Below are 26,992 nucleotides of genomic sequence, written 5' to 3'. Positions count from 1 at the left end.
ATGCCCGTGGTGGCAGGAGCTGCCGGTCCTGGCCCCCACAACCCTGGACCTTGCCAGGTCATCATCCAGGTCAGCCCTGAAGTGGGGCTTGTGGAGTCATCCCAGAACCAGCCTGTCATCCTGACACAGGCTCCACTCAACTGGGGGACCGCAGAAGCTCCTACTGCGGTGGCCGGGCATCCTGCACCACTCTACTTGGTGTCCTCTGGGCCGGAGACAATTATACCCACCCCAGCTACTACTGTCACCCAGGCTGGGACAGAAGACCATCGTCCACAGGCTCCACTGCCAGTGGCCCAGGTGGCCCCCATCACCCTCCCATCCAACAGTGGGACACTGACCCAGTGGGTTTGTGGGGACAGTGGTCCGGCGGCCACCCGGAGCCAGTCACCGCCTAAAAGCTCCAGAAACCCCAACAGCGTCTACGAGAACTTCTGGCGCTGGCAGCGCTTCAAGGCCCTGGCCCAGAGGTACCTTCCTCAGACTCCGGACACTGAGGCCCTTTCCTGCTTCTTCATGTGAGTCCCTCGGGGGTCCTAGAGCTAATGGGAGTTTCCCAGGAGGGGACTGGGGTGACACCCAGGGTAGGGTCCATGGGAGAGCTGGAGGAAGGATGAGGACCCTGTCCCCAGGGATAGCACATACAGGAATCACCCTCAGTGCATCATGGCCTGTAGGACCGGTGGCCATACTGCCCAGCACCTCAGCACAGCCCCACTCACTGGCTGTACTCAGGAATGCCATCCTGGGGTTCTGGCTCAAAGGCCCGTAGTGACCAGCCATGCCCTAAGCCTCACCTCAGTCCCCTGATCAGGGTTGGCCCCGACCTGTGGTCTGGAGGACAGACATTCCGTTCCGAAGACCAGACACAGCACAGATGTGACAGAATTCAGACAGGCCATGACTGCTCGGCCTTGGCGTCTCATGACGTATCCCCAGAGCTAAGAGTGGATGCCAGCAGGGCCACTGGACTGGGGTATAGGAGGCAGAGTCCACTCTGGGAGGGGAGATCAGGCCGATATCGGGGGTCAAGGCATGGGTGTGGGGCGGCAGGGGCTCCCGGCAGACGCAGACCCTGACCGAGCCTGTTCTTGCAGCCCGGTGCTGCGCACCCTGGCCCGCCTGAAGCCCACCATGAGCCTGGAGGAAGGCCTGCACCGGGCCCTGCAGGAATGGCAGGGCAAGAGCAACTATGACCGCATGATCTACTACGACATGGCGGCCAAGTGAGTCAGGCCTGAGCAGAGAGTGGGGGTCAGGGTGGCTGCAGGCCCGAGCTTCAGGGGCTGGTCCCAGATGGCCGAGGGGAAGGGAGGGCTTGGCAGCCCCAGGAGACCCTTCCACTGCGGAAACTTGTTCCTCCCGGAGCCGGGACACTTTTCCCAAGCCCACTCTGGGGCTCCTGACCACAGTCTGAGGGTCACAGTCCCTGACCTGCTGTGACCCTCCAGGGCCAATGTGGGGGATCGCTGGGGGTGCTGGGGTCCGTGTCCACCCCATTCTCTACCCTCCTGGGGACTGGGCCATGAGCATCCCCTGTCCCTTACTCATCCTGCTCAGTCCCGTTCAACCCGACTCATCAGGGCCTGTGTTCCTCACACCAGGTTCATGGAGTTCGAGGCCGAGGAGGAGATGGAGGTGCAGAAACTGCAGTGGACGAACGGGGTGCAGGGCCTGCCACTCCCCGCCCCACCCAGGCCTGGGCCTCAGGGGGCTCCAGGCCCACCGCCAGACCAGCAGACAGGTACGGACCCTGCTCCCAGCTAAGGGCCACAGGACCTGGGAAGGCCCTCGTGGGTCTTGACCTGACAGGGAGCCTTCACTCTCCCGATGACCCCCAGACCTGTGGTCAGCGGCTTCCTGTCCACGGGTTTCTCCCTCTCCTAGCACACCCCACGCTGCCTGAGGCGTCAGACTCACCTTTGAAGTGGGGTCGGAGACCCTGGGGACACAGTTGGTCCCTCCTCCCGTTGAGGGCCACCTCATCCCTCACACAGTCACTGGATTCTAGGGCCCTGATCCAGCGTACAGGGACCCGTCCCCAACTCTGTGCTCAGTGCTGTGTGTCTGAGGGCATGGACGCGGGGTCCCCTCACATCCCTCTCTTCTTCCTTCCTCCTCAGCCTGTGTCCCCAAGAAGGCCAGACCCCAGGCCCGGGCAGCCCGCCCCAAGACACACAAACCTCAGCAGCCCCCCAAGACCAAGGCCCCTGAGGAGATCCCTCCTGAGGCCGTGCAGGAGTACATGGACATCATGGACGAGCTGCTAAAGGCCCCCGACTCAGTCTGCAGGGCGCCCCTCGGCCAACGGACAGTGGACAGGGAGGAGCAGCAGGAGGAGGCTGGGACCTGCCCTGACCTGGGGCTACTGAGCTATGTGTACGAGCTGTGCTCCCAGGAGGCCTTTGTCACCAAGGTGGGCCTGGGGTCTGGCCTTCTTGGGGACACAGGCTGAGGAGGAAGGAAGAAGAGAGGGATGTGAGGGGACCCCGCGTCCATGCTGCTGTGGGGTCGGGAGGGTGCAGGGCTGCTTCTGTCCAGGGCTTGGCAGTGATGTGCGGTCTCTGCTTTGAGCTCTGTGTGTAAATGCACACCTGTGTTTAGATATTTCTGCTTGTGTTTGTGCGCATGTGTGCACGTGTGTCTCTCTGTGTACAAGCATTGGCTCTTTCTGTGCATTTTTGGGTTTGGTCAATGTGTGAACATCTCTGTGTCTACCTCTGTGTGTACTGTGTGGGCTCTGTGCAGACACGTGCAGATACATGTACATGTACCTAGAGGTGGAAGAGTGTGTGTCTTTGTGTCAGGTGTTTGCATGAATCCATGTGTGTTTACATGTGCTTCTCTGTGAGAGTAGGTGAATAGTCGGTGTGCCTTTGTGGGTGAGGGTGTGTTTGCATCTGTGTGTGTGTGTATGTGTGTGTGTATGTGTGTGATTTCTCCCGGTGTGGGTCTGTGTTTGACTTTGTGCAGCTGTTCAAGCCCCTGCACTGTGCTGGGGACAGGTGTGTTTGCTTCCTCATTCCCTCCTGTTCCCTACGAGGACCCTCACCCCTGCTTCCCTCTCCCAGGCTGAGGCGATCCTTCATCCCAGCTTCCTGGAGTACCTGGACTCCCCAGAGTCCCAGCTGGATTTCCCGGCCCTGGCTGAGGAGCTGGAGGAGGAGGAAGGACTCACCCCCGCACAGGTGAGGCAGATGGGTCTCTGAGGTCCATGTGGGGCCCAGGGGAGTAATGCGAGGGATTCCTGTAAGTTAGTGGGCAGCAAATCTGGACAAACAGGAGGCATATTTCACATGATTCCTGGGAAAGAGACCCTGCAGGGGACACAGTGGACAGGGCCCAGGGCACTCAGAGCAGCAGGTGGGTCGTGAGTCAGGAGGGGCGCCCTAGCGCCCTGGGTCTTGGTCACTTGGTGGCCTCCCTGCCCATGTCATGACCAGGCGTCTCCCTCTGAGTCCTCAGGTGAGAGGAGGACGTGAATATGGGGTGAGGACCCTTAGTGGGACAGAGATCTGGTTTTTCTGTTTCGGGAGGAATCAGGGTCACTCTCTGTCCCACCCTGCACCCCCACATGCCCACAATGTTCCTTCTCTCCCCAGCTTGTGGAAAAGCGTCTGCAGACCCCGCAGGACAAGGAGGTCATGAAGGCTCGTCCCCAACACCAGGTGTCCCTAAAGGACTCGAGTCCAGCTGAGAGTGCAGCAGGCTACTGCACCCCAACACCTACCTGGGGCCACAGGTCAGGGACCAGCGCTGAATCTGAGACTGACTCTGGACACGCCTCACGGCCTGGGCGGGCCGAGGCCACTGGGATGGCACCTGGAGCCTCTGTCCTCTCTCTGGGGAGCCTGGAGTCTCCACCACTGCAGGCAGGACCGGCCCCCTGTCCCAGCCTCACTGCACCCACTCTGGACAGCAGGGCTCCCCGCATGCTGGGCGAGGCCCTTCCTGGCCAGGGGTCGCCTGGGCCAGCAGAGGGCTCTAGTAAGGAGAAAGAGGACCTGACCAGCCTGTCCTTCCTCCTAACCTCTCACTACAGCCTGCTGCCCTGGGGCTTACCCAGGAGCCCTGGCCCTGACACTGGCCCTGACACTGGCCCCCACCTGCCTGGAGGTCAGGGGACTCCTGAGCTCCCATCCACTCGCACAAGGGCCTTCAAGTCTAAGGCCCCTACCAGGAAGCATCCTCTGTGTGGGGGCCCAAGGCGGGGCACTGCTAAGAAGACCCCCTGTCCCAGGGGGCACCCCACGGTGTCTACTGGCTCAGCCTTGACTGTGGAGCTGGAGGGCCCCTCCCTGCCCCCCAAGAGAAAGTGCCAGCCTGCCATGGCCCAGAGGAGGGGGAAGGGGCACAAGAGACAGTAGGATATCGGGGGGCTCCTCCTGACCACCTCCCACGGTCTGGCTGCACCCAGAAGCCTTGTACTCCCCATGATCTTCAGCTAAGCCTGCTCTGGAATGGGGGGGCTGTACCTGGAATGGGGGGTTTGACTGGAGCAGCCTCTTTGTGTCATTGTGTAAATAGTGAATAAAGTTCAGTTCATTGGAAACATCTCAGTGTCTGTCCTCTCACTTGTGCTCCTTGGGAGGCCTGAGAGCACAAAGGGTGAGGGGAATCACAGGGCAGGGGAGAACCCTGAGAGTACTGTGCTCCCTGGAGAGGGAGGAGTCCTTCCCATCTGGAGGAAGACGTGCTCAGTCACCTGCAGGCCCACACCATCCTGAGGGCAGAGACAAGGCTCACATCTTGCTGCATTAGCCAGGATCAAATAAAAAATTAAAGCTCATTGGGTATTTGCATATCATATTCTTCACTCACATAAAATGTACCATGCTTTGATTTGACATCATTGAATTTAAATGTTTTTGTAACCAGACATATTTGAACATTTGCCATCACTCTTTAATAAATAAGTGGGAGGGATAGTACAGCAGATATGTCGCCTGCCTTGCCCATAGCCAATCCATGCACTCGATTCCCAGCACCCCATATAGCCCCCACACTGTGATAAATGAGTCTGTTCCGAGATCCAGGAGTAAGATGTGAGTATACCAGGTGTACCCCCAAAACCAAATAATCATATAATAATAATAAAGGGGGCCGATTTAATGTACTGATTTCATTGTTAAGTGTTTTACCATTTAAATATGGTCCTGGTACCTGTAGAGAAGGTGTTTGAGAACCATTCTTCATTTTCAGTGACAAGATATTTGAAATTCGGGACCTTAGAGATTCTCAGGGAATTAGACTACTAGTTTTTAAAAACTAGTTACAACTCTAATTATTGAGAAACAGTAGGAAAACAACTCTTCAGTGTTAAACATTTTAATTCTCTGCACTTATCACTATTAACGGGCTGGAGCAATAGCACAGTGGGTAAGGCGTTTACGTTGTAGGCGGCCAACATGGCTGTCCCCTGTAAGGCTATGTTGGCTGCTGGGCCTGCAGGAGGACAGGACACCCCCCTGAAAGTGGTACTGGGCTGGGCGTGTGTCTGGCAGCACATGGCCTTTGCGCCCCTCAGTATGCATGTTCAGACATTGGGCTGGTTTCAGGGTCTCTCTTGGGGTTGGTGGGGGGTCTTCCCAAGGAACGCTCAGGAGGTCTGGGGGCACCATGAGGGATTCTTTATATTTCTAAAACATTCGGTACCATGATTTCTAATGCTACTGCCATAGGTTGTCATGGACAGAGTATCTCTCCACCACACCAGCACCAGAGTGCCCACCGCCCTCTGCTACAGTGATGGAGGTCCATGAACACAGTGTCCTACATACCAGCACCAGAGCACCCACTGCCCACTACCCACTGCTACAGTAATAGGGGACCATGGACACAGTGTCCTACACACCAGCACAAGAGCACCTGTCTGTCTGTCTGTCTCCCCCCCCACCCCCTCTCACTTCCCTTTTAGGCAGTGTGGTTTGCAATACTGTTACTGAAAGGGTATCATGAGTATCCCTTTACCTCCTTTCAGCACTGCCCACTGCTACAGTGGTAGGGGTCCATGGACACAGTGTCCCTTCACCACACCAGCACCAGAGTGCCCACTGCCCTCCCCAGCCATGGTTCCGGTCCCCTCTCCCCCAGACCATCTTCCCCTGCCACCCAGGAAACTCCACTCTCTAAACTCTTCCTTAGTTTTTATTGTCTCTGCCATTTATTATTTCCTTATTACAACTCTTTATATGCCACATCTGAGGGATAGATCTATGACACCTATGTAAACTTCATCACTGGCATTTCTTGGCCAATTCAATGGCAATTCAGTGGCAGGGTGCCTCCAGGGCTGCACCCAATGATGCATGCTGAACATGCCCCCAAACAGCTCTAAGAGCTCCCAGACCCATGGAGGTCAGTTCTTTCAAAGGGGTGATTAACAGGAAAGAGATCACTGATATATACCCAAACCCAACAAGACTGGTGTCCTGATGAGAAGAGACACGGACTCACACAGAGGCACCCACACATGAAGTGGAGAGGCCTCGGGTGCGATCAGCCCTGCTGCCCCTGCATCTCAGACCTCCAGGTTCCAGAGATGTCTCCATCATTTGCGTTATGGGCCTGTCCTATCGTTTCTGAGAGATGGCAGAGATTAATCATCATCTGGGAAGATATGCTCACCTTCGACACAGAGGAGAGTCTACCAACGTGGACACAGACAACTCTTTCAGCAGGTGCCCAGTGGCCTCAGTGGCCTGCCCTACTGCCAGTCAGCCTTCCTGCCAGACCTCTTTCCTTGACCAGGGGTTCAGATGACCAGTCCACAGGAAGGGACATGCACCAATTTCAGAGCAAGGTGAGCCTTTATTTGGTTTTGCTTTGCTTTTCCAGGCTTGGGTTTGGGATCACAACAGATGGACAGAACCACAGAGATGGTGGCAAGTGTGAGGCTCCAGTAAGAATGCTGAGGACTGGGGCAAAGAGCAGGGACAGAATGTTCTTCGGTCACTGCAGGTCCTGCCACAGGGCCTTAAGCACTAAAAGCAACAGGAGCCAGTGCTGTAGAGGTCTGAGGGTTAATATCGATGAGCTGGAAACTGGCTAGGATTCATATAGAAATGGGACCTCAGGAGGAGCAGACAAGGAAACAGGAAGAGGCACAAGTCTCTGGATCTGGACGATCCACTTGATGAAATGGACAACACTGGTGAAGACACTGAGGGACATGGGACGCTGGTAGTCCAGGCCCCAACTGGCCAACCACAGAAGAACCCAACTCTTGCAGAAGTCAAAGACCAGAAGGCCTCCAGAATCACCCTAAAAAAAGAGAGGGCAATCAGTGTGGACAATTGAGGTGGGGCTCAGAATTCTAATTATAAGGGCAGGTTATTGGGCACGGCTGTTTGGGTGTTTTCAGTGGTCCCTTGGGATGATCCTGATGCCAGTGTCCTGATATAGTTCTAGAGTCAGGGGTCGGAACTACCATCCTGCACTAGGAAGCTCCAAATTGATCCTTGGGACAGTCACAGATGGAAATCTATCAATCATGCAGTTAAACTTGGCCACTGGCCAAGGACCTTGTACTAACTCAGCATCAGAAGTGATGGTTAATGAATAAGGGCCGAGAGATTGAGCCTGTGAGAGGCACTGGGTGTCTGAAGCCACTATAGACCTTTTCAGAAAGCTGATTACAGCAGTATACACCTCCTAGAATCCTTCCTCTCAGTCACTTCAGCCTCTGGGTTTCTCAAAAATGTTCAGACTCTTTGGAAAATGCTCCTACCTACGTGTGGTGGAGAAACTCTATAATGCTGGGGCCTGAGGGGTGGGGGGCGCGTCACCACAAAGCATCCTGAAATAATCTCAGGGAAACCAGTGTGGGCAGAACCCCTCTTACTGCATCAAAGGGAAAGGCTCATCTAGGCAGGGGAGTTGGGGAGCAGGAACTATAGCTCTGAGGCTCCTCTAACCACACTGCAGACAAATGCTCCCTGAGTACCCTTGTGTGATTCCTAGTACTGGAGCTTTAAGGCACACAGGCACATACAGAGAAGACCAGAGACCTCTCTCAGATTGACACGTGCAATCAAATCTCATAAGAGATGGGAGCTGTCTAGAAGGGAGGGGCGTTGCTCATGGCTGGCGGCAGAAGGCTTTGCTGAGCTGGGATTCCAAGCAAGAAACTGAAAATGACCTTGTGATCCTGGAGTCACGGGAGCAGAGGGTACAAAGAGGAGGGTCCAGTGTGGTAGGAAAAGCAGAAGCAATGTGGGGAGCAAGGAAGGCAGTTAGGGATTATACTGGTCAGCCAACCATGGAGAAGTAGATCTGCAGCCGGGCGGGTCTTGAATTACTATGAAGAAAAGACAGCACTGACTGTGAATTCAACAGAGGGGCTACAAGAGAATGTCAGACATCATAGATGGAGGAAGAGTTCCAAAGACCTGAGATTTGGGAGAATATTTACAGAAAGGCACTATGAGATCTGTGGGTTCTCACCATTCTCACCAGGGGAAGATAAAATCAGGTCCTGGAGTCTTGTGATCCAGTTGTTAGCAGGTAGGGAGCAGGAGTAGAGCAGAGAAGGCCAGTGGCCAATCCTATGACCAGGAAACAGGGCCAACAGCCCTCCCTTATATTGGCGAGAAGAGTTGGGGACTCTTGTGGCCTGGGCAAGATCACAGCTGCCAAGGAAACAGACCACAGAGTGATGGGGACAGAATGGAGACACAACTGGGTGTGGGGATCGAAGAAACAAAGGGTGAGGGGGAGGAGACTCGGAAAAGGTAGAGCGAGGGATGGTGGCAGCAGACCAGAAGCTAATGGTATCTTCAAAGATGTCACGCCACTGGCCAAGCAAGTGAAAACAGAGATAGACAAATGGGACGATCTTAAACTAAGAAGGTTCTTCACCTAAAAAGAAACACTGACCAAAATACAAAGACAGTCTACAGAATGGGAAAGAATATTCGCCGAACACACATCTGACAAGGGGTTGATATCAAGGATATACAAAATACTGGTTGAACTCCACAAGAAGAAAATGCCCAACCCCATCAAAAAAGGGGCAATGAAAGGAACAAAAACTTTCTCAAAGAAAAAATCTGAATGGCTAAAAGGCACATCAGAAAATGCTCTACACCATTAATCATCAGGGAGATGCAGATCAAAACAACAATGAGATATCATTTCACACCACAGAGACGGGCCCACATCCAAAAGAACAAAAGCAACTGGTGCTGGTGCGGATGTGGTAAGAAAGGAACCCTCCTTCACTGCTCGTTGGAATGCCGACTGGTTCAACCCTTTTGGAAAACAGTATGGATGATTCTCAAAAAATTAGAAATTGAGCTCCCATTTGACCCAGCTGTACCATTCCTGGGAATATGTCCCAGAGAGGCAAAAACGTATAGTCGACGTGACATCTGCACTTGTTTGTTCATTGCAGCACTCTTTACTATAGCCAGAATCTGAAAAAAACCTGAGTGCCCGAGAACAGATGACTGGTTGAAGAATCTTTGGTACATTTAGACAATGGAGTACTATGTAGCTGTTGGAAAAGATGAATCATGAAATTTACATACAAGTTGTAATACATGAAAAGTATCATTTTAAGAAAAATGAGTCAGAAAGAGAGGGATAGACACAGAAAGATTGCATTCATCTGGGAAACATAAAGTAACAAAATAGGAGACTAACACCCAAGAGTGGCCGAGATTAGTACCAGGAATTTTGCTCCATGACTTGGAGGCCAGCCACACGTGCTAGGGGAAAAGAAAGCTCAGATAGAGAAGGGAGCACCAAATAAAGGGTGTTAAGAGGATCCTCCCAGGATAGGAGAAGCATGCTGAAAATAGACTATAGACCAAACACAATTGCCACTCAATGCCTCTCTGGCAAACCACAGCACCCAAAAGGAGAGAGAGAACAAAAGGGAAGGCCCTGCTACAGAGGCAGGGTGGGATAGGGGTGTGGGGGATGGGAGGGATACTGGGACCCGTGGTGGTGGAAAATGGACACTGGTGGAGGGATGGGTTCTTGATCATTGTATAACTGAAACCAAGCACAAAAATTTGTAAGTCTATAACTGTACTTCAAGGTGATTCACTAATAAAATAAATAAATAAATAAATAAAGGCAGTTAGGGGCTGAAAGGCATTTGTCTTTCACGCGGCTGACCCACATTCGATTCCCAGCATCCCATATGGTCCGCCGAGCATCGCCAGGAATACTTCCTGAATGCAGAGCCAGGAGCAACCCCCTGAGCATTGCTGGGTGTGACCCAAAAAGAAAAAGAAGGTAAGAAAGAAAGAAAAAAGACAGACAGACGAAAGAAAGAAAGAAAGAAAAAAAGAAAGAAAGAGAGAAAGAAGGGAAAATTCAAAATAATGGTGGTGGGAAGGTGTATGGAGGTGGGATTGGTGTTGGAATATTTAATGTAATAAATTATTGTGAACAACTTTATAAAAATAAAAAAATTTTAAAAGGCAAATAAATATTTCCTTTTCCCTAATCAGTATGCCATCAACATTTCACTAAAGTATAAACATACTTCTCTGAACAAGTTCATGTTTATACTCAATGTTTATATTTCTCATTTAACTAAAAACCTCCACAAAGTTTTGCCCTGTATTCACCCTATATCTCCATTCACCTAACAAATCCAAGAGGCAGATAGGAGACACAGGTTAGGAGAAGCACAAAACTTAGGTGATGGAGCTGAGATAATTTCAGGCCATGATCGATCTTCCCCGAGGTTCTTCAAGAGCTTTTTTGTTACTTTCACGTATTACTTCTGGAGCGATAGCACAGTGGTAGGGCATTTGCCTTGCACGCAGCCAACATGGCCGACCCGAGTTCAATTCCTCCGCCCCTCTCGGAAAGCCCGGCAAGCTACCGAGAGTATCTAGCCCGCACAGCAGAGCCTGGCAAGCTCCCCGTGACGTATTCGATATGCCAGACACAGTAACAACAAAGTCTCCAATGGAGTCGTTACTGGGCCTGCTCGAGCAAATTGACGAACAACGGGAGGGCCTTTACTTTACTTTACGTGTTCCTTCCATGGCCATGGAAAAATCAAGGTATTTCACAGTAGAAAGAGAAACACTCAGACAAATTCATTTCACAAATTCATGTCTGATCTACATCAAATTGAAATATTAGAACCAAGGGGCTAGTAGGTAATAGAAGTGTGAAACACATGCTTCTCACAAAATCATTGCCAGTCATATCTCTGGCATGACATGTTCCCTGAGCTTCAAGATAAAGCCTCACAGTCCCTTGAGCACAACCAGATGTGGCCCAGAGGTTTCCCCAGCATCAGTGGGGTGGCCTGCAGGACCTAACAACACTGCATTCTCAAACTGAGAAGGTAAGCCATACACCAATAAGAGGAGTTCTCAGGCCACCTAAACAGCATTTTTGAGAAACCCTAAATCAATTAATTTATCAGTTAAATTTGGACACCCAAACCAGAGAAACTTTGAGATCCAGATTCCTGACTCCAAAAACCAAAGGACCCCAGAATTTCAGTGTCTTCAACTTGAGTAACTTTGAAGCTTTCAGAAGGACACATTTTTCACAAGAGGAACTAGAAGAGTCCAGCTCTCTGAAAATGAGGCACAGAGGAACAAGGTCCACTGGTCTCCATGCTAATTAGAGATTTTGATGAGCTAGAATCCCATTCCCCATCTCCCACCCACACCCACACCATAGCCACTCACTGTTCTCGGTGAGCTTTCCCCAGCCAGTTATCCAACAAGATGTGCCAAGGGGCAGCTCCATGCCAGGGGTTGGAAGGCAGACAGGAATGATATAGGAGCTGAAGTTCACAGGTTGGTGCAGTTTTAACACTGTTGCAAAATGGTGGAGCTTCTTAAAGTCTGGATGGATGATAATGCAGCTCACAGTCACTGTCCTGGCGTATTGGGTGTCCTGGTAGAGCTGCGTACTTCCCCCAATCACCCAGTAATCTTCAGGGGCATGAGACTTCCTGCAGGAGGGAAAGTGAGTCATTATCTTCTGTATATGGCAGCTTGCGCCTCTACACCATCATCTGACCCCCAGCACTGCCTTGTCTGTACCACCCCACATGACTCTCCCTTTCTGTCAGCCCTTCTCTCTGGAGACCAGCGGCGGTTTTAAACTGAACTCAGCACACACCCATTACTGGAGGAAGGGATCACAGAGGGCTGGAGGCCCCCATGAGTCTAGACGATCCTGACCTTCCTTGGGCACATGCAGACAGCCCTGGCTCCGTCTTGGCTCTTGACCCGCCTTATGACCAAACTGCTCTAGCACCACTCCTTTCTCTCACTTCCTTCTTTTTTATTTTTTATTTTTATTTTTATTTGATTTTTGGGTCACATCCGGCAATGCACAGGGAATACCCCTGGCTCTGCACTCAGGAATTACTCCGGGCAGTGCTCAGGGGACCATATGGGATGTTGGGGATCGAACCCGGATTGGCCACGTGTTAGGCAAATGCCCTACCCACTGTGGTATCGCTCCCGCCCCTCACTTCCTTCTTGGTACTCACCTGTTCTAAAACTGCACAAAATCATTGGTCAATGGGAGACCATGTGTGCAGGATGTCCTGTGTTCTGACCATGAGGGAGGAAACATACCACCTTCTACTCCACCACCTGGAAATTCCTCCCCACACAGTCGGTGACCAAACTCTTGCTTCCACAAGCTGACCTATGCCCACAGGAGCCTACCCATCTGACTTCCACACTCCAGTGGTGTCAGCCCTGCTCATCCACAGGGAGAACTTTGGCTCTGACTAAATGGAGACACAGTGAGGTGGGTCAAGCCAACCTAATCCATAGTGAGTCTCAAGTGGGACACAGCACAGAGCAGATGCTTGTGGTTCTCTATGTACCGAAGATCCAGCTCCTGGTTACTGACCTTCCCAAACCTATAGGAACAGCCAACCAGACCCAGGACAGAGAGCAGCTCTGTTCTTCAAGGTCAGGGACTCCATATCTAGTGTCCATGCAGCTGGCCAATAGACATGTGGTGAGCAGAGACCCCAGGCCAGAGACATGCCGAACACCAGCATCTGCCCCTGCATCCCAGGTTCCAGCCTCTCTCTGCCAACCAGGATTGCAGGGACATTGAGGGAAGCCCTGGTGTGAGGTGACAAAGAGCCAGCTCTCATTGCACCTGGGAGGCAGGATGAACACTGCCATCTCGGGGGCATACCTGTGTCGGGGGAAGGCACAGGGATGAGGATGGAAGATGAGCAAAGTCAGGTGAGGAGTGAGGACAATACAGGAGAGGACAGGTCACAGGCAGAAAGACTTGGACTAGAATGACACAGATTATCCCAGCACACAGCCTTGAGGACTTGGGAGCTCTAATATCTTAACCCTCTCCCCCTGCCAGCCCAGCTGCAAGGAGCCAAGAAACAACTCACTTTGGAAAGCAGTGGGCGGTAGAGAACACCCAGTGGGAATCAATGAGCACAGCTCCACAGGGATGAATGTCCCGGTACTGCAGGCTGGCCTGCCATGGCCACTGGCCTTCCACGGCCTCCTGGCCACCAGTGATCATCCCTACGCCCCTGGGCTTCCCGCACACTGTGGAGACCAGCCCGATACCGTGTGGGAAACAGGGAGGTCCCCGTTTCCTCTCCGGTAGACCCTGGACCACTTCTCGGTGGGAAAGTCAGGAGCAGGGCTCAACCAGCCCCAGAGCCACAGGGCAGCTTGGGGTCTGATGTCCCTGCCCGCTGCCTGGGCAGCAGGAACCTGGACAGCAGAGCGCTCGTGAGCAAGCCCCGTGGTACGACGCGGAAGGGATGTGGTGGCCACAGCTGGTTCCAGCTGCATCCCGGCGACCCCATGCGCACAGCGCCCCCCACCCCACTCCCACCCCGGGCCCAGACACCAGCTTTGTGTGCGGGGCTGTTCTCGTATCCCGCCTCCACCTCCCCGCTGTCTCGGGAGGGGCGGAGGTGGGCCGTGTGGCCTGGACAGGGCGGGCCGGGTGCCCCAACCGCGTGGACGCAGTGGCTGGCTGCCCACAGGAAGACTGGGGAACACCGCGAGGAACAAACAGGCTGGGCCAGTCCACTCCAGGCTGTTCCCTGCCCAAGGCCATCCGCTCACCTGTGCCCAGGGCGCCCCAGGCACCTCCTGGGCCCTCGGGCTTTGGGGGCGGGACTTCCTGCCAGGGGCTTCCCGGTTCCGTGCCCAGGGCCAGAGTGGCCCCGCCCCTCTGTCCTCTGACCCCACCCTGACACTGCCCCCTGACCCTAAGACATACATGACCTCTCTAATCCCATCCTCCTCCTTGGACACAGCTCTCTCCTGAGCCCTCCTTGACCTTGGACCTGCCCCTGCGCTGTCCCCGCCCTGGCCCCGCCCTGACCCCGCCCTAATCCCCTCGGACCCGAGCTCTCACACCCCACCTTGGTCCCACTCTGACCAGGTCAGGCCCTGGAGAGTTGGAGCAGGGTCCACGGAGCAGCTGAGTGCTTCTGCTCACTCAAGGGAGGGACCTCGGAACTCCAGGTGGCTTTTGGAAGAGATCTGGGCTGGAGAGGTCGAGCTCCGAGTTGAGTAGGGGCCTCAGGCGCAGCTGGAGCTGCGGGATGGATCCATCCTGAGATGAGAACGTTGGAGCAGAAAGGGAGACCCCAGGAGCGAGCCGAGAGGAGGGACCCAGGGAGGCAGGATTGTGCGGGGATGCTTCAACCCAGGAAGGGCAAGCCACACTGCTAGATAAGGGATAGGCTTCTCAGCTTGTTGCAGAGTTCAACTGAGATAGAATTCATGTCATAAAATTCACCCATTAGAAGGGACAACTCCATAATTTTCAGTATCATTTAGAATTTTTTAGTAATAACTTTCATTGGAAATAATCTGAAAGATCCTCAGTGAGTGAATCATCGGGGAAAACAGTATAATCCGTTGTAACAAATACTAACATCCAGTATAAAAAACATTGATTCTATCACAGGATGTCAAGTGGATTTTGCTCAGTCATTTAGTCAGTAGTCATATCTATAACATTTCATTTTCATAGCATGTATAGTCCCGTTTGGAGAATATCATTGTCAATAAGACGAAGTTATAAAGATGGAAAACTGTGGCATGGTGATCACTTACCATGAAAACCATCTTACTCAAAATATGAGATTTAAATATGGATGTTAAGTTTATTCATTTTTAAGCTTATTAATCTGGTGTTTTCTATCATCGCCAAGAATTTTACTTTTGCACCTTTGTCAAAACCAATTTTGTTTTTCTGTTTATGTGTCTGGGATTGGCAGAAATTTCTTATAAATTGCTAAGTCTGGAAATTAGATTCTTCCTCCTGGTTTTCTTGGCTTACTGTAGTATTTTTTTCCTCCCCTTGTGAAATCTACAATAATATATATGCTGATTTGGAGATTTTTCCAATTTGTTGTTGATTTTCTGTCGCAAAGCCTATTCCTTGTCGTGTGTAGTCAGTGATGTTTCTGTTCTTTACTTCATGTCCTCCCTGTGTCCATCTGAGCTCTCAGCTCCCTGAAACCCATTATAACACTAGTGAACAAGAGACAAGAAAACAAAATTCACATTTTCCTCTGCTGTGAAATGTCTCTTCTGTCAGATGAACCTACAGGAGAGATCAGAGGCAGCTGATGTCAGAAAGACCCTGTCTTTCATCTTCTCTGCCGAAACCTATGTTAAAACTCAAAGAAGTGGGGCTGGAGCAATAGCACTGCAGGTAGGGCGTTTGCCTTACACGTGGCTGACCCGGGTTCGATTCCCAGCATTCCATATGGTTCTCTGAGTAGCGCCAGGAGTAATTCCTGAGTGCATGAGCCAAGAGTAAACCCTGTGCATCGCTGGGTGTGACCCAAAAAGAAAAAAAGAAAAAAGCAAAGAAGAGCCAGAGATAGGTACAGAGTTAAAGGCTTGCATGTGACTAAATCATGCTTTGATCCAGGAAACATTTATGGTCCTCTGAGCACTGCCAGAAATGATTTCTGAGCACAGAACCTAGAGTAGGCCCTGAGCACCACTGGGAGTGTTCCAAAAGCCAAATGGGAAGAGAAAAAAATAACAAAAAAAGTAAAGAGAGAATATCTCAGAAATTTACAGTCAAAGGCCCTTACTTTGTCATTTATGAGTTCCTAGAAAAAGAAGAATGCCTGAGATAGAATTTCTTTCTGCATCACATCCACCAGACACTTTAGGAATGAGATTCAAATAATTTGGGCTCCTATGTCATTTTAATTTTTGTTCATTTATAATCAAGTTCCTATCATTTCCTTCTGCTAATTTTTTCTTTCCGTCTCCACATTCTTCACATGTGACCTCAAATTGATTATTTGAATCTTTCTTACTTTTTCTTTTCTTTTTTTAAAAGTAGGCCTGTATCGCTTTGATCTTCCCTCATTCCCATCATTTTCTTTGCTGCATATCCTAGTTTATTTTTACTTTGTCTCCTGTTAATGTTCATACATCTTATTTATTTCCTCATTGTTTCAAGAGCTATTCAGAAGAATCTTGTTCTGCTTCTGTATAGTGTGATTCTTACTGTTTGCTTTTGGGTTGATTTTTTTTCCTTCATAACTTTGTAATGGGAAAAGATGCTTAATTTCGCTTAAATGTTTATATTATTATTGATACTTTTGTAGAGATCTATGACTGAGTTGAACTGGACAACGATCCACATGCACTGAGAAAAATGTGAGTGTTTCCTCATAGGTTCGTTCATTCTCTTGAAGCCTTGCTAGCTTGTGATTTCTAAATCGCCTCTTTTTCCAATACCAGAAGGTGTCACTGTGACCTTACTTCTGGGTTTCTTTTGGGTCCTGTTGGAGGAGGGGAAAGGCAAGCCAGAGACAACTTCCCTTAGCCATCCACAGCCCTGGGCACATGGACTATTCACCTACTCTCACAGAGAAGCACGTGTGAACACACATGGATTCATGCACACACCTGACATAAAGACACACACACTTCCACCTCTAGGTACGTGTACATGTATCTGCACATGTCCGCGCAGATCCCACACTGTACACACAGATGTTGACACCCAGAGATGTTCACACATCGATCAAACTCAGAAATGCACAAACAAGGGCCAATGTTTGTACACAGAGACACAAATGCACATATGCACACAAACACAAGTAGAAATATTCAAGAATAGGTGGGCATACATACACAGAGCTCAAAGCAAAGATCACATGTCACTGCCAAGTCCTGACAGAAGCAGCCCTGCACTTTCCCACCCCACAGTAGCGCCCAAACCCCCACCTTGGTGACAAAGGCCTCCTGGGAGCACAGCTCTTCCACGTAGCTCAGGAGCCCCGGCTCAGGGCAGTTCCCAGCTTTCTCGTGCTGCTCCTTCTTATCCGATGCCCGTCGGCCGAGATGGCCAACCTGGGTTCCATCTCAGTCATCCCAGATGGTACCTTGAGCACGGCCAGAGTAATTCCTGAGTGTGAAGGAATTACTGAGCACAGCCAGTGTGGTTTAAATCCAAAACAAAAGAATCTCAAAATAAAACAGCAATAAAACTGCAGGAGCAAACAAAGCCCTACTACCTTGTGGACATTTTCTTATGATGCAAAAGCAAACATAAAGTGTTTAGTTATTGAAAACTTTAGCCCTTGAACGTGAAGAAAGTCAGGTCAGTTGTAAATGGGGAAAATGGGAAGCTGTAACATATGTGAAAATACATACATAGAAAAGTTTCACCTTTGTTTCCCAAAACGGTTTGGAACCAACAATTAGGTTCCATCACTATTCCCTCATCAATAAATGAAACAGTATTCTTGACTTAAAATAATGAAAATAATCCTAATCTGACATCCAATTGTTGTGCAATTGGTAGCAGGGTTCGCAGGAGATGCAAGAATTAAGCAAATATCAACAAAGACATGTAAGGTTCAGTTGAACTTACAAAATTGACAGTGAAACTATGTTTTTGTATATTTTAATGCCTTAAAATATTTAAAATGTGCACTCATCATCTGTAATATTTTTGGACACAGACACTTCATTTATAGAGAACAGGTAGAGGTGTTCCAGCCATTGTCAGCTCACAAGTACATGGGTGTAATGATGCAATCCCAGATCTGTTTGAGTTTAAACATCATGATTACCAATTCGAAGAAAGCAGTAGGAGGGCCAGATGACAAGACATGGATTTCAGGTTGTTTACTTAAGGAAGCAGCCAGTGAGATTTTGGGTCCAGCAGGGTAAGCTACACATGGTGACCCATGAAATATGAGGAACCTGTGGTGGTGGTGGTGCTGGTATCACGACTAAACTAATTCAGTATCCTTCATTCCACGAAGAATTTGTTAGGATGATAAATATCTGCTGTTGAAAGGGCAGAGCAAAGAGCAATTGGAAAGAAACTTGAGAAATCCCAGGGGGAAGAAAGACGGTGTACGGGGCAGACAAGGCACCAGCTCACTGAGTGTGTCTACTCTCTCCTGGGAGTAGCCAGTCATGGAAGCTTTTATGGATTCTTCTCCAGGACACAGAATGAGGGGTGTCCTTCAATTTCCCCACGAGCAGCTTCGGGAGTTTAAGTTGCTTTGTGTAGCTGAGGAGTGAAGGTCCAGTGTTGGTGTGTTTGAAAAATTAGGCACATGTGTAGTGTTCATGGGATGTAGTTTTCAGCATGTTATACGTGCATCATACAACTAAGGGCATATATGTTGTCATCAGTAACTCTCTACCTGGGTGCCTTTCCCCACCATTGTCCTCAGATCACTTTCAGTCTGCTTCCTTGACTGAGGTTTTCTTAGTGTAATCAAAAATCAAGACTTTCTCTTCATTCAGGATTTTTCAACTACCTTCTTTTGTTTAAATAGCACGCTGAGATCATACAATATTTGTCCTTTCTCTGAATTATTTTGCTTGTCAGGATGCCCTCCATCCATCCATCCATCCATCCATCCATCCATCCATCCATCCATCCAAATTGCAGGAGTCTGCAAGATTTTACCTTTTCTTGTAGCTGAGTAGTGTTCTGTTGTGTGTGTTTATACTACAACTTTATCTGTTTGTGTGTCCATTTGGGGGTTTCCTGAGTATTGTACTTAGCACTGCAGTGAATATAGGAGTGCATATATCATTTTGATTTTTCTATTAAGGGGTTTTGGAGGTAACATGCAAATGTGAAATCACTAGGTCTTTTGGAACCTATATTCTTGCTCCACTACCCAACTGCTGCCACACTTCAGGCCGCTTTCCACACGCTTGGGCCAAGCCTCACATATGAGTGAACATATTCCTGGACAACACATCATAAGACACTCCCATATGTATATATATATACATATATGACATATATATGTATGTATATATATATATATATATATATATACACATTTCCACGAAGCCAACATGGCCAACCCAAGTTTAATTCCTCCACCCCTCTCGGAGAGCCCGACAAGCTACCCAGAGTATCTCGCCCGCACTCCAAAGCCTGGGAAGCTCCCCATGGCGTATTCGATATGCCAAACACAGTAACAACAAGTCTCACGATGGAGATGTTACTGGGCCTGCTCGAGCAAATCGATGAACAATGGGAGGACGGTGATATATATATATATATATATATATATATATATATACATATATATATATACACACATATATATTATATCTCAGAGAGTCCGGCAATCTACCGACAGTATCCTAGTCTCCTGCCCACACTGCAGAGCCTGGCAAACTACTCATGGTGTATTCGATATGCTAAAATCAGTAAAAATAATGAGTCTCATTCCCCTGACCCTGAAAGAGCCTCCAATCGTTGGGAAAGACGAGTAAGGGAAGGCTGCTAAAATCTCAGGGCTGGGACGAATGGAGACGTTTTTCATATATATATATGTATGTATATATATACTCACACACATATACGTATATATCAGTTATATTTAGTTATACATATCTAAAAATATTGTCTATCTGACTCATGTGACTTGAAATTCATTGCTTTTTAAGTTTTGCTTTGCATTTCTTAGATAACAAGTGACTAGTAATATCTTTTCAGATGTCTGCTGGCTTTCGTTAGCCATTTTGGGAAAATGGATACACATCTCCAGTTTTATGTAATTGTTGAGTGTTTCTAGTTGAGCTTTATAACACTTTATGTATATATAATATTTAACCCTTTACCAAAAGCATGGCTTTCAAATGTTTTCTCCCATTTCATAGGAAGTGTTTTAATTTTAAGAAAGTCTGATTTTGATTTTAAGGAAGTCTGATTTTTTTGGCATGCATAAGCTTTCAGATGTAGGCCTATTTGTTTATTTCTGGTTTTATCTTATGTATTTTTTTCCTGAGTCAATCCTGTTTAGATTTGTTGGTGTACCATTGTTCACAGTAGCTGTATTCTTCTTTGTATTTTAATGTTGGTTTAAATGTTCACTTTTCAAGTTTTATCATTTTAGGCTATTTATTTATTTTTCTTCTCAATTTTGTTTATTATTCCAGAACCAACTGGTAGATTGGCTAATTTTCCCTTTCATTTGAGAATTTTCTTATATTTCTTTTTTTAATTTTATTTTTATAAAGTAGTTCACAATATTTGATTACATTTAATATTTGATCACCAATCTCAAAACCATTACACCTTCCCACTACCATATTTTGGATGTTTTCACCCCAAACCCCAACCCCTGCCCCAAAGCAGAACCAAAATAATTTATTTTGTGTTGTTTGTATGAATAAACCGCTGAAAATGCTCCAAAAAAGTTTCCTTAGAGAAAAGTGTGTGACAATTGTTGTATTTCACCCAGGACCCACTAAGTCCTTCTATAAGACATTATGAGATTATGAGCATGTTGTTAAAGGTTGAGCCTTGTGTGTGTGTATGTGTATATATATATATATATATATATATATATATATATATATTTATATATATATATATAGGGCTGGAGCGATAGCACAGCAGTAGGGTGTTTGTTTGCATGCGGCCCACCCGACCGTCCCGAGTTAAATTTCTGCATCCCTCTCGGATAGCCCAGCAAGCTACCGAGAGTATCTCGCCTGCACAGCAAAGTCTAGCAAGCTACCCATGACGTATTAAATATGCCAAACACAGTAACAACAAGTCTCAAAATGGAGACATTACTGGGCCTGCTCAAGCAAATCGATGAACAACAGGAGGGCAGTGACAGTGATATATATATATATATATTCATTTATATTTATATATGTGTAAAAATATATTTCCCTCTGGGATTGGTTTCCTTCTACTTTAAACCCCATCAAATGTGGTGTTCCACTCTTGGAAGATGAGTGGTGTCAGGTATGAGATGCAGCCGCACGGTCCAGGAATAGGTTCACTCATGGGTGAGGCTCAGCCTGAGCATGAGAAGAGCGGCCGTGAGCATGGCACCTGTTGAGTTCTGGAGGTTTTTGGCTGCCAGGGCTTGACGTGGGCCTTCAATACTGTGAAATTTCTCTTAAGTATCCATCATGTCACGTGTTTTAGAAAGCTGTGTTTACATTTTCATTTGTTTCATTTTTTCCCCCTCTAATTGCCATTTAACTTTCTTTCTTGTGCCATTGGCTGTTCAGAGAGTTGTTTTATTTCCATGCATATATGTAGTTCTATTTTTTCTTTATGATTAATTTCTACTTTCTTGCCATTGTGTTCACATCAGTTACTTGGCATGATTTAGATCTTCTTAAACTTGCTAAGAAAATTTTTGTGGTCTGATAAAAAATTATCAGACCTAGCAAATGTCCCATGTGCACTTGAGAGAAGATTGTGTTGCATCGAATGCTATATATATATATGTGTGTGTACTAAATATGTATGCATGTATATTTTTCCTTCATTGCTTTAACTTTGATTTCTGATTCTCTGGCTCTGCTGTGTTGGTTGTCCTCTGGATTATTTGCACTCTGACTCTGTAGGTAGAGACCCCAGATAGATTGTTGTGTTCCCTTCCGCCCATACCAGGCTTGAATGAGTCCTAAATACACCAAGAGACCAGCACCCACTGAAATCTAGCTCCCAAGTGGGTTGAACACCAAAGGAGTTTATGGATGTCTAAGATAGTTAAAATAATAAGCATAGTGTGTGCATAGTGTGACTCATGTGAAAGCAAGAGAGAATTTTTCTCATTGGAAACCATCACTACTTCAGTCCGTAACATTTCAAGTCCTCATAAGTGAGGATGATGAGTGACAGGTCTAACTTAAATCTTTGCAGATCATGTGTGCCTTCCCTGTTAACACAGAATTAATAACCAACAGTTCTAACCACTGCTTTGTTGGGGGAACAGTGTTTATTATTACAGTTGTTGCAATTCATACCACCAAAATGCCCAAGACTTTCCACCACTATCCATGTGCTACTTCCAGTTTCACCTCTTGTTTCGTCCCAATCCTCCCCCAAGTGCATGGTAATCTCAGGTTTGCAATTCAAGGTCAAGGGGGTGCCATTATTTGACACTCTCTATTTCCTTGTTTTCTGACTCCCAATATCACAGATGAGTGAGAATTTGTGATTTTTGTCTTAATCCCTCTTACTTATTTCAGCTCCAGTCACAGATTTCATTATTTTTTAATAGCTTAGTGAAATTCCATTGTGTATGTCTGCCTGTGTGCACGTGTGTCCTAACTTCTTTATTCTTCCAACATTGACGTTTGCGTTGTCTCCATATCCTGGCTATTCTAATTAGTGTTTCAATGAACACAGGTATACATATATTTTTCCAAATTAATATTTTTTGGTTTTACGGGGCAATGCCAACAAGTGAAATCTCTGAATCATATGGAAATTATATTTTACTGCAATTTTTGACAAAGTGGAATAAAGTGGAATAATTTCCCCACAGACCACATAGAGTGGCAGGGTAAGCGTCATAGTTAGGATGCAAGGACCCGATGGAGCACGCCTATGCTTGAGCCCATTTCCGTGGTGTTTCACGTGTGACTTGTGGACATCATCTATTTCTCAGGTAATATCAGCTGTGTCCTTAGATTCGGCAATATTTATTTCCGTCACAACTTAACATACGGCATTCAACATTTTGGAATTAGCTAGTATTGTTATAACTAGGGGCTGGAGTGATAGCACAGTGGGTAGGGCGTTTGATTTGCATACGACCGACTTGGCAACCTGGGTCCAATTCCTCCACCCCTCTTGGAGAGCCCGGCAAGCTATCTCACCTGCACAGAAAAGCCTGGCAAGCTACCCGTGACTTATTTGATATGCCAAACAAGTCACAACAAGTCTCACATTGGAGACGTTACTGGGCCCGCTCGAGCAAATGATGAACAGTGCGAGGACCGTGCTACCCATTTTGGTGAAATCTCTGGAGTGTTTTCCCTACAAGTTGAACTAGACCGTATCCTCAGTGAGGGATGCTTTTTCACATTGCTGCCAACAGTGGTTCTTTCTCCTCTTTCTGACATATGCCATTCTCACTGGTGTGTGATAACATTTCATTGTTTTGATTTGCAATTTCCTGGTAATAGTTGATACTGAACATGTTTTCATACACTTATTGATCATTTGTATGTCCTCTTTGTAGATGGGTCTCACCTCACATTTTGTGATGTGATGATTAATGTTTTGTTGGGCTTTTGCTTGCTTTATACATCTTAACATTAGTCCTTCTTTTGATCTACGTTTGAAAATATTTTCTCCTGCTCAGTAAGGCAGTTTTAAAATTTTAGCCCACGTTTCTTTTGCTCTGTAATCACTTGTACATTTGCTTTCATCCCCTTTGTATTTTTATTTCTTTTACCAGTGAAGTCAAACTATTGCAGACACCCATGAGGTTCCTTTCCCAGACAGGTCTGCGTATGCTTTCGTGAATGTATTGTATGGATTCTGGTCCAATCTCAACATCTATAATCCACTTTGAATTAAGTTTAGGTGGATATGAGATACATATTTCTTTGTTTTTTTTTACATTTTATTTTTCAGTTTTCCCAACATGTTAGTTGAAGAGGACTTGCCTGCCCCACTTTATGTACCCAGCAACTTTGTCACAGATTTTCAATAAATATGTGAGTTATATCTGTGTGTTGTCAATTCTACCCCATTGGCCTGAGAGTTTGCTTTTCTTTCAGTAGATCACAATTTTGATCACTATGCTTTGCAACATTGTTTCTGACATTTTCTTTAATGTGCCCCCTTCCAATCTTGATTCTTCCTGTATCTCCCTATCTTATTGGTTAACCCTATAGTCTCATGCTATCCCCACAACCACCTCCTGCAGTTAACTAATTTTCACCCCTGGCCACTGTGGGTATTGCTGGGGTCTCACTGAGAACCATACATTCTGTAATGAGAAAATTTACTATAGTACATTGTTAAGTCAGGAAATGCAATACTTCCCTCCTTTTTTCTTAGAATTGCTTTTAGTTCTCAGGGAGTTTTATGATTCCGTATTAATTTCACGAAAAAAATTTCTAAATCATTGATGAATGTCATCAGAATCTTGAACAACTGCATTAAATATGTATAATTTGGGTATTATCATTTGGGCAATGTTATTTTTTCAAATGTCGGGGCTGGAGCGATAGCACAGCGGGTAGGGCGTTCGCCTTACAAGCGGCCAACATGGCCGACCCAAGTTCGATTCCTCTGCCCCTCTCGGAGAGCCCGGCAAGCTACCGAGAGTATTCGATATGCCAGACACAGTAACAACAAAGTCTCCAATGGAGACGTTACTGGGCCCGCTCGAGCAAATCGACGATCAACGGGAGGGCCTTTACCTTTACCTTTTATAAACATGTAATATTTTCCCATTTCCAGGATTTCTTTCCTTTTCCTTTGTAAAATGACTGATAATACTCGTGTAAGTTTTTTACATTTGTTGTGAATATTAGGTTGATTTCTAGGTTATTGGTTTTTTTTTACGTCACTCCCAGAGGAGCTCAGGTCTTACTGCTGGCTCAGTCATCGTGAGTGACACCCTTGGGGCTTGGGAAAACATATGGGTGCTGAGGATTTGGGTTGGTTGCATGTTACTGAATCCATTCTGGATCTGTACTTTTGTTTGGGGAGGTTTGTTACTGTTTTTTTTTCATTTTAATTTTTTGTTTGGGGTCTACACCAGCAGTGCTCAGGGCTTACTCCTGGCTCTGTACACAGAGGTCACTCCTGGTGGAACTTGGGGAACCCTGTGTGGTGTTGAATATTGGATCCAAGTCAGCCTCATGCAAGAAAGAACCTTACCTGCTATACTATTGCATTTGTCTCTTTACTTTCCTTCTATAAAATTCTATAATTCAGTGATTGTTTCTCTTCTGTTGTCAGTTAAATAGCTTACATTTAATTATTTAAAATTTTCTTTTCTATATATAACCTCTTTTTTATTTGTTTGTGGGCCACATCCACAGGTGCTCTGGGTTCTGGGCTTACTCTGACTCTGACCAAATCCACTGGTGCTCTGGGCTTACTCTGACTCTGCATGCAGTGAACAATCCTGGCTGACTAAGCAGACCATATGGGGAACAGGGATCAAAAAGATCAGTCATGTGCAAACCTACCTGGTTTGCTATCTTTCTGAACTCCATCTCTTACTTATTGATGGGAACATGTGTATTGTCTTTTAAAAAATGGTTTTTATTGAATCACTGTGAGATACAGTTACAAAGCTTCCCTGTTTGAGTTTCAGTCATACAATGATCAGACACCCATCCCTCCACCAATGCACATCTTCCACCACCAATGTCCCCAGTATCCCCACTTCCCCACCCCTTCCCCTGCCTCTATGGCAGACAATCTCCCCTATATTCTCTTTTGTTTTGCTAGTATGATTTGCATAAGATGTCATGTGGCCACAAGAGCGGCTGCATTCTCCTGGAATTCTAAAATTCTAGATAACTAGGGTGTGGAGAAATCTCTGTAGCAAGCTGCTCAATTCAGAGATTTTTTGTGTGTGTCTCTGGATCATGGCCATTAAGGAGTTTATGTAGCAGCTGGAGGCAGTTTGTGGGCATGACATCCAGAGTCCCATCAGAATGGGGGAAGAGAGGGATCGTCCCATCCACTATCTCTTGATGCCTGGAGTTTGTCATCTCTGAACCCACATACCTGCACTTCTCACTGGGTTCTGAAAGGTGACAGCCACCGGAGGGGTGGGTTTAGGGGGAAGGTGGAGGGACAATGCCTGCCACCCTCCATCTGAGGCATCCCAGGTAATCTGGCCTGGCTTGAAGTCTGGAGGCATCTCTGCAGTGAGCTGCTCTGTTCGGAGATTCTTTTGTGTCTCTGGATCATCGCCCTTGTTTCCATCTTTTCAAGAGAAATTGGCATTATGCCCTGCAGGGCATGCCCACTCTCCCACAGTGCACCACTGGCCTTAACTATGGCTTTTTATCTCTTTCAAGATTTATGGGCTGGAGCGATAGCACAGCGGGTAGGGCGTTTGCCTTACAAGCGGCCAACATGGCCGACCCAGAGTTCAATTCCTCCGTCCGGCAAGCTACCGAGAGTATTCGATATGCCAGACACAGTAACAACAAAGTCTCCAATGGAGACGTTACTGGGCCCGCTCGAGCAAATCAACGATCAACGGGAGGGCCTTTACCTTTACCTTACCTTTACCAAGATTTATGGATCTCTGAAATAAGTCCAATAAATGAGCCTGTATAGCTGAGCCAGTGGTAGTTTGTGGGTGTGGCTCCCACATACCTAACTTTTGGCGGTTTACTTTCTTGGTAAACTTGGCCCCAAGTTGTTGGGGTCCGACCAAAGGCACAGCAGCAATTTGGGGGTATCAGGAAGTGTGAAGGCACCATCAGGCTGCTAATGCACTCACCCGAAGCTACAGGTTGACCTGCTGGCAGCACCATACTCCCCCCCACCCAACACGTGTGTCACTAATTCAATTTTGGCTTGTTCCATTCTAATGCTGAGTCTTACTATTGTATTCTTTACCTCTTCTTTTTAATTATTTATTTTTTCTCCCCTCCAGTCTTTTTGCAGGTTCATTGACTCTTGTGATGATTTCGTAGTTCAGTGGTTATGAAGAGAATTTTGTTGCTTTAGGTCATGTCACTCAGTGTCAGAATTTATGAGGCACTTGAGAAGTGTTCTGGGCTTC

At 47.4% G+C, this 26,992-nt stretch overlaps 2 protein-coding genes across 2 annotated transcripts; one reads left to right on the top strand and one right to left on the bottom strand.

The window, feature by feature from the left end:
- Positions 1-7,051, top strand: LOC130034967 (NUT family member 2G-like). The gene is made up of 7 exons (XM_056126466.1): positions 1-518; positions 1,098-1,226; positions 1,605-1,707; positions 2,138-2,416; positions 3,072-3,188; positions 3,603-3,742; positions 6,838-7,051. Exons 1-7 carry the CDS (start codon positions 1-3, stop codon positions 7,049-7,051), a joined length of 1,500 nt encoding a protein of 499 aa, XP_055982441.1.
- LOC130034966 (putative serine protease 47) lies at positions 7,048-26,116 on the bottom strand. The gene is made up of 4 exons (XM_056126465.1): positions 25,981-26,116; positions 13,367-13,601; positions 11,677-11,938; positions 7,048-7,263 (listed from the first exon to the last, which is right to left on the bottom strand). Exons 1-4 carry the CDS (start codon positions 26,114-26,116, stop codon positions 7,048-7,050), a joined length of 849 nt encoding a protein of 282 aa, XP_055982440.1.
- Between the last annotated feature and the right edge of the window lie 876 nt (positions 26,117-26,992).

This window comes from Sorex fumeus, unplaced genomic scaffold (assembly GCF_029834395.1).
Source record: "Sorex fumeus unplaced genomic scaffold, SorFum_2.1 ptg000063l, whole genome shotgun sequence".
Taxonomy (NCBI): domain Eukaryota; kingdom Metazoa; phylum Chordata; class Mammalia; order Eulipotyphla; family Soricidae; genus Sorex; species Sorex fumeus.
This window is presented reverse-complemented; position numbering and strand designations above follow the sequence as displayed.